Source organism: Chanos chanos, chromosome 7 (genome assembly GCF_902362185.1).
Source record: "Chanos chanos chromosome 7, fChaCha1.1, whole genome shotgun sequence".
Taxonomy (NCBI): Eukaryota; Metazoa; Chordata; class Actinopteri; order Gonorynchiformes; family Chanidae; genus Chanos; species Chanos chanos.
In genome coordinates, this window is record NC_044501.1 from 28,260,369 (window position 1) to 28,268,565 (window position 8,197).

Sequence of the window (8,197 nt, forward strand, 5' to 3'; positions counted from 1 at the left end):
AGTTCATTAGAAGCTTTGAAATCACCTCCAGGGACAGCAAGACACTGCAAACTATGGGAGTGACAGTGCAGCACTGCCTTTTTGAGAGCAGTGAACTAACTTGTACAGTCTGTTTGTGATGCAGATAACTACATTGCTCTCTTGTGTGACCAGACACTTTATTTTCAGTGCTTGCTTGACCTCTCTGGCTAGTCAGATACAAGTGCCCAATCTTGATAGCTAGCGTACATCTTAGAAATTGTCCTGCTATGTATATAATGACTTAGCTCTTGTAAAGGAAGGACTTAGAGCTTTTTGGCATTTTTTTAGAGACCAGTAAACCTTTCTAGTATGTTCCCCTGGTGAAGTGGTTACCATGGTGACCCGCACATCTATGGCTGTGCCACCAGTGGAACCGAGTCAAACATCTCTTCTGGATTCTACTTGCCGGCCTAAAGAGGTGGACCAGTCTCGTGTTCCCTTTACCTTCATAGTAAACACCTGTGGTACCAAAGTGAGGGTATGTGTTAAGACAAATGTTTTTGTCACCTTCTCATACAGTTATGAGAAAATGTATTAAGTTACCTGTCTCTGATGTCGTTTACAACTAACATATTAGATTTCATCTGCCTTTGGAACACTGATGCCTTTTTTTAGTATGAAGATACAATGTCTTGTGTCGTCAGGGTTAAGTTGGTGAGATAAATGAAGGCTGTGCCATGTCTCCACCATGTTTGAATACCTTTCATTTGTTTTCTTTTCAGACTGAGTCAAACCATGTTGTTTATGAGAATGAAGTAGTTTTTCATCGAGAGTTCGCTCCACACCAATCATCCGTTATCACCAGAGACTCTGATCTAAGGTACCTTTTCATTACTTCAGATAAGCCCAGTGCAAATTATTGGAAAGACAATAGCTTTCATTTTATTTATTTTTTTCCTTGGTAAAGTTATACCACTTAATTCTTCAAAGTACTTGATTGGCCAGATTGAACCTCTTTTGCCATGTCTATATGAAGCTGCACTGTTCTGAGCTGCCAACATTCATTTAAATGGTCAGATTAAACAAGTGTGGAAAATATTACCTTAAATGTAATAAACTCTGATGAGAGCCTGGGGAACATCATACAGAAGAAAAAACTTTTTGAGTGTATGAGGTTAAACACTTTTACTTTCAAGTACTTTTCCATAAAGGCTGACTGTTCGCTGTCATTATCCCGTCACCAAAACCACTCGCCTGTACACAGACCACATGTCCTCAAATGAGCCATGGACAATGGGAGCTGGCTCCATAATTGAAATGAGAGGTGGTCCGACCACAAAGGGTGAGCCTCTAAACAGGTCATAGTCTTGGAACATTGGTTTTATATGTGATAGATAATAGTAATAATAATAAAATGACAGTAATTTTCCTGTGTGCAGAAAGCAGATATAGAGGATTATCAAATATGTACAATGGCATTTTGACCGGTAGATTGCTTAACATACACTGATTTCCATTTTGGTGAATTCTGGCTTCTTGTGTTTTTTCAGGTCCTCAGACTCAAGGTCTAAAAGCATCAAATTCTGAACACAGTGGTTGGTTTTATATTGATCTCAGCTGTGAATACACAGTCTTACATTAGTAAAGTGCCATTATTTGTCCAAGCCAGAAATATAACCCTAGTTTTATCACCTCTTCCCCCAGGTTTCACTGAGTCATATCTTCCAGTTTTAATGGGGGCATTGATTTCTGTAATGGCTGTGTCCCTCAAAATGCTCCTCTGACAATAATAAAAAAAAAAAAATTCCTACCCAACCTTTCCTTTCCTACCTGAATTTATTTTACTTCCAATGATCGAGAAACCACAACTCGTTAAACAAATTGGAAATCCAACATAGTGCTTTTTTCTGTTTCTTTATATTCTGTGTAATACACTGAAAAAAATGACACATGAGAACTGGAAAAAGAATGACATGCAGAAAACTGAACTGTTTTAAACCATTTATATCATTCCAATAAGCCTTGACTTGAGCTGATGCTAAGTTTATTCTTACTAATCATCTACAGTGGTTTTGGTTTGTATACAATTTCTAGGATCTATTTTGAAGATGGTCTGAATAGGAAATCTAGTAATTTTGACCTTTCACAGTAGTGTGTAAAACATATTAACTCTTGTGGATAAGGTACATTTCCATTTTCAGTATTTAAGTGTGAGTGTGCCGAAGGAGGCCACATTTGATTCAGAATTTACCTAAGACATGTCTTGGCTCTAACCATATGTGCATAAGGCCAGTGGTGCATCCAAATAGTCAAAAAAAAGTATGTCCTATGTCCTTTCCTAACCACTTTTCCTTGACCTTGGAAAATGTCATGAGGTCAAGGAAAGATGGGAAGAAGAATTCATGAGGGCTTAGCACCGTGGTTGTCTTTTCTTAAGAGAATCCGACTGCACTTACACTAGGCTACGTAATTATTCGATGGCAGATGTTACTGCCGTGGGTCTGCTATGGTGAAACTACAATGTTCCAAAGGTGGACTACTAAAAGCACATCTTGGAGTTTTCATCCTGTGTGCTCTTACCATGTTGCTTCATGCAGGCTATATAAATGTGGTCAACCTGGTGAAAATGTTACTTCATTACCAAGGTTGGAATTGAAATAAAAAAGGAATATAGGCTATGAAATAGTTGTCACATTGAGAATGATTACTCATGCTCACCCTCCTGCCCACTCATATTTATCGACACGAATCCAAATTAGTATGATTGCATGGAAATAATTGTTACATTTATGCAAGATAAGCATAACATGTTAGGACTACAAATCTACTACTAAATCACATATCATCATTCTTAAGTTTCAAACATGTTAAATTAAAAACAGCAGCTGGCTAAAAACATCTCGTATCCCTTTCCAGTCATGTTGATCACTTGTTTTCATGAACGGCCGATTGTTGCTGCCTCAAGGAGTTGTGGGACGGCAGTTTCTCTTTTCCTTTCGTAAAGGATGGTCCAGTGTACCCTGTGCTAAAGGAGATTTGAAAGGAAACATTGAGGCACCTCTCCTTAGCATTTAGAGAATTTGAACAGCTCTTATCACAGCTGCCACTCAGATCTGTCTGGGTCATTTCACTTAGTTAGGAACCTTCCTAAGCAGAAAAGACTGTTTGAATGCACCCCAGCTCTGCACCCTCTTCACCATTTGCCTATCCAATTAACCAATCAGCACAGCTGAACTCTGATTGGCCAGTCATTCTAAATTGCTTAAAAGTTGCTACCTCTGTGGTTCTGTTCTGTTTTTCATAGCAGTTCTGGAAGGTTGTTGGTTCCTGATGTGTCTGTTATAGTGCAGGTTTCAAGGGCTGTTTTATTCCCTAGTTTTAGACGCTTTTAGACTCAATTGGTAAAGATGGCCTTTGAATTCTGCACAGGGTGAGTCTATGATAAGTGTTGGCTAGTTGTTTTGGGCTTTGGAAGTGTTTAAGTGAAATTTGCCTTTATTGCACTGTGTTTGTTCTTCCTCCAGAGGGTTTCTACTGTTCCTAATATTCATTGGTGCACAGTGTGATGAATCCACAGGTAGTAGGAAATGCTACTTTATTGCTATGAAGTTGTCACTGAATCATTCTTGGGTTTTGAACATATTCATGAACTATGCTATCTCCTTCTGCTCTTTTCAACCAGGTGCCTTTGAGGTTGAATGTACAGATCGGTACCTCCTTATCTCAGTTCCTCTGCCATCCTCAGGCCTTGAGCCTCATTTTGAAGCTGTTGGTAGGTAAAGCTGTTGCTGTATAAATAAACCAAGTGAACTCTGGTCTTCAGCTTCTTTTTTTTTTTTCTTTGACTGATTCATGCTGGTATCTTGAATAAGTTTTTAAAAAGTTTCTGGGACTGTGATTTGTCCTGTCAGATGTGGATGGGTTTCACCTCATCACTCAGCAGTATGGTTCAGAGTGTGGCTACACATACAGTGTCCTGCCCCTACTGGGTCGTGTGTTTCTTAGAGCCTCCTACTTTTCCTGCCACGCTGATAACCAGGTAATTAATCATCACATGATGTCATTCATTGTTTACCATATTATAAAAACTGAGATACTTTCAGTCAGTTGCAGGCCCATTTGTATGCTACACTTTAAACATTTTACTAATGTCTCCTCAGTAAAGTCTTTCAAAGTAGCATTACATGCAAGTGTTGGCAAGCCAGTACTTTTGGGTGGTTGATTGCAACCATTTGAGTTGTCCATTTGCCTTCAACACTCAACAGAATGATGAAGTCTTTACCTTCAAGTTCAAGTTGATCACAGTTGATCGTGAAGGTGAGGAGTCCACACTCAACATCTCAAAGACCTGCTCTTTGACTTTACCCTGGGCTCCCAGAGAGGTCATCTGTGAGGAAAACTACATGGAGGTATCTGTATCTATGGAATGGCTCTAAATGCAATTCTAATGAAGGTGCTTACTAGATCAATTGAAGAGTCATGTAGAAAAGAGTGCTTCCACATAGTTTGGTTTCTGAATTTCTTTTCGATCCCAGGTGTCTGTGAAGAGTGATCTCCCTTGTCCTTATACAGGGACTTTTAAAGAGGACTTGACTACTGCACTCTCTGTAGTAAGCTTTTTTTTTATTATGTGTGTGTGTGTGTGTGTGTGTGTGTGTGTGTGTGTGTGTGTATGTATGTATGTATGTATGTATGTATGTATATATGTGGCTTTCCAGCACCAGTGACTCGGGTTGAACTCTTCGCAATTTATGTCTGCTGATCGATTGACCCAAAAGCCTTGAAGCCATTGCATTAAGGACCTGAATCAGTACATTAGATTGTAATCACACTTCGAGACCAAGTCACGTCACTTACCATCTTTTTGTAGGCCCAAGGTTCTGCTGTGTCAGCCTGGCAGGTGATGTTCCTAGGGGATGGTCATCTTCCAGAAGCCATGTCCACTGAGGAGGCCAGCAACATGGGCTACTTCCTGGATGCAACAACTGGAAGGGTTGTGTTCCGTTCCTCTTATGGGCAGCGACACTCAGTCATCGAAATGGTGAAGTTTCATGAGTACAGATGTAATTTCAGTTGGATGCAGTCTGTATTGTGCTACGCTCAACTGTGTGGGTCTTCTCTCCCCCCCCCCCCCCCCCCCCCAGATCAATGGCCTTGCAGTTGAAGTCCTCCGTCCAACGATATTCTTCAGACAAAGATGGATGGTTATAATGGTGGACCTAGTTGTTGCGTGTACATTAAGTGAGGAACTGTGACTGCTTTGTGAAAAATATGCTGTCCTAAGTTTATTTTTTAGCTTGAGGTGGATTCATCTCGAGCACAAGCTGGCTCTTAATATGGTTTCAGATGATGGCAGTTTTGATGGTGCAAGTCTGAGTTGGGAGACTCCCATGGTAGTAGCGCCACTTGTATCTGGTCTCCCTGGGTTTGAGAGCCAGCAGATTCGCGTTGGTATGAATGGCCAGCTCTTGGATGAGCAAACCGCTATAGACCATGGCTATACCATAGCTGCTGACATGAGGACTGTGGAGATTAGTGTCCCCTATGCTGCTGAGGGAGCCTTTAGAAAGGTAAGGGCAGGATACTGAGATGTGGATTTGTCTGGGATATTCAGCTGTGAGGTGACTGATTTGACACTTGTCACCAGAGCTTTGTAATGGAGAACGTGTACCACGAGTTCCACTTGGTCCAGCTGCGTTATGAACATGTGTTTGTAGATGACAGTGGAGTTGAGACCAGACATAATCAAATCAGGCCTTTGGTTACCCCTCTGTTGGACCAGCACCCTTTTACCGTTAACCGTGAGTCATGTTTATTCAAGAACTTTGTGAAATCAAAGTTAACAGATGCTCTTTTGTTTAATCTTGTCTTGATAAATTGCTTTCACTGTTTGGATGCTTGTATGTATGTTCGTATTGTGAGATGCATTCTATTTTTTACGGCAGGGAGTACTGCAACTTCAGTTTTTCTACTCCCATTTTCTTGTTGCAGAGACTGTCTTAAAGGAACGCATTTTTACTGTCTTTGTTGGTAACTTTCCTTTTGATGTGGAGTTGGTAACAGTGGTATTCAATGGGTACAACTTCACACTGCCTGATGCTATTGAAAGGGGGTACTCCATCACCAAGATCCCCTTTTCCAACAACACCCATGGCTACACTGTTAAGGTGCCATTTGAGGACTCAGTTGTCACTAAGATGGTGGGTTGCCACTTCAAGCATTATGCTTAACTGCCTTGGACCCATTTTATAAGTCTGCTGAAGCTTTCTCTAATGCTACCCATCATCTCAGGCTTGGGTTCAAATGAGTGCTGCATTGGGTGACTCATGTTGCTGCTCCTGACCACCTTTATTTTTGGCATTTACTCTAGTACCTCCATGAGGGTGTCCTTCAGTACTCTTTGGACATCAACTACACCCTGAGCATCATGCCAAAGGGAGAGCAGTATTACCATCTAGCCTCTGTGGTGGCAGACATCAAGGATGTCTGTAAGCTGTTTAAATCTAACAGAATCCATGTTACTGAGTCATGAATATTCCAGTGTGCTTGACTTTAATGATCCCCCCCCCCCCCCCCCCCCCCGCAGTCCCTCCTGCCTTTAGTGCCCTTTGCACTGACTCGGGCATCAGCTTTAAGTTGGACCATACGGAGTTTGATTATTTGTGGGAAGTTTGCATTGGGCAGTACCCTCTCACCCAGCAGTTGGCAGACCACTGTGGATACATTATGCACAATGATAGCCAGACTTTAACTCTGAATGTTCCTCTCTTCACCACTGGCTACATTTATGAGGTATGGGCAGGGGGGTGGAGGGGTCATTGGCTTGTTTTGAAATGACCAACAAATGAGAATCCACTGGCTCTAACCTTTTGCTTACCATCATTTTCGCAGAATATTACTCTGCAGCAGTTCTTTGGTACTTTTGAAGTTATTTCGAGAGATGCAAAAAGCCTGGAAATTGTGCAGTCTACAGCCAAACGCTGTCCCTTCAATACCTCGGAGCTCATAGGTAACTAAGGGGTTACATTCCTAATTGTAGTTCTATGGGACTAATGTTAACAGTGCTCTCTTAGGGCTGGTGATTAAGAGGGAATGTCCTTGTAAGATGGGCGCTTTGCCTGCCCTTTACCCTGTTTTTTTGTTAGTGTTGCAACTGCTCAGGTTTGACTGTCCTCTTTAGTTTGTTCTACCAGCGGGGTCATGACTGTGGTGAGTGACGTCTCTAAAGCAGTCCCTGAAGCAGACCACACAAGAATAACCCTACTGGACAAGACCTGTAAACCCAAACAAATGGATGAAAACAGAGTTCTCTTTACTTTTGGACTGAACACCTGTGGAACAAGAGTCTTGGTGGAGTAACATTTAACCACCTACTGGTCCATGCTTATAGTATTTCAACTATTTTCATAGCAGCTCAAGCTACTTTTTTTTTTTTTTTTTTTTTTTTTTTTTTCCCTTAACAGGTTAACAAATTGTATGTGACTTATGAGAATGAAATCGTGTTTGACATGGCTCTAGCTTCTGTGAAGAAGCCAGTCGTCACAAGAGAACTTTCAAAGTAAGAACTTTCATGTTTGCGAGTACTAATTGTATAAACCTCTTATGGAACTTTCTTTTATATAGTGTTAAGATGTGTGGGCTACTCCTGACTCCTTGTCATCTGAGCAGGTTGATCATTAAATGCGTCTATCCAGTACACGGCATCAACAGACTGTTTGTAGATAGGAAATTCAGAGCTGAGGCACCTGGGATGGGGTCCATCCAACAGCCCAAAATTCCCATGAAAGGCAAGTGAACTCAGCTTGGTTAATACAGTGTATTTGGAGTTATTCCTCTTTTGAACATTTTGTGTCTGTCTATCCACTTCATTTTCTTGGGCTTTTTCCCTCTTTAGAAAAGGTCACTCCAAGTCCTATCGTGTTGAAGCCCACAACTCGTATTAAAGAGGCTCCAGTCAAACAGCTTGCCACAGAGAGGATCCCTCCTACACAGACACCAGTCAGAAGTTCAACTGAAAAGCCTCAAAAGCCAGCAAGATATGTCCGAGTGTTCCTTTGGAGGACAAATGTGGCGAATCAGACAAAGGTGGTCAGACTGCTGAAAGGTAATGACTTATAGGTACACTAAAAGGCTGCTTCTCCTGGCGGGTATCTAACTTTGGTCAGTTTCAGTTGCTTAACACCTGTGTTGTAAAATATTTGCTGCTTAATACTGTCATCTTTCTACAAGAATGAAT

At 41.3% G+C, this 8,197-nt stretch overlaps 1 protein-coding gene across 1 annotated transcript; it reads left to right on the forward strand.

Moving 5' to 3' along the window:
• The first annotated feature begins 355 nt into the window (after positions 1–355).
• Positions 356–7,756, forward strand: zpax4 (zona pellucida protein AX 4). Its single transcript, XM_030779140.1, has 18 exons — positions 356–499; positions 744–841; positions 1,173–1,303; positions 3,644–3,733; positions 3,873–4,000; positions 4,227–4,370; positions 4,497–4,571; positions 4,832–5,002; positions 5,106–5,202; positions 5,308–5,531; positions 5,609–5,762; positions 5,953–6,161; positions 6,332–6,449; positions 6,548–6,753; positions 6,853–6,970; positions 7,142–7,311; positions 7,425–7,519; positions 7,627–7,756. The coding sequence occupies exons 1-18, from the start codon at positions 356–358 to the stop codon at positions 7,754–7,756; spliced, it is 2,502 nt and encodes an 833-aa protein (XP_030635000.1).
• Positions 7,757–8,197: the final 441 nt, after the last annotated feature.

Excerpts from the sequence above, each read along its gene's own strand:
- zpax4 (XM_030779140.1), top strand. The coding sequence starts at position 356 with ATGGTGACCCGCACATCTATGGCTGTGCCACCAGTGGAACCGAGTCAA. Across the intron at positions 4,572-4,831 it reads TGACTACTGCACTCTCTGTA|GCCCAAGGTTCTGCTGTGTC; the intron begins GTAAGCTTTTTT and ends ATCTTTTTGTAG. Across the intron at positions 6,162-6,331 it reads ACTCAGTTGTCACTAAGATG|TACCTCCATGAGGGTGTCCT; the intron begins GTGGGTTGCCAC and ends CATTTACTCTAG.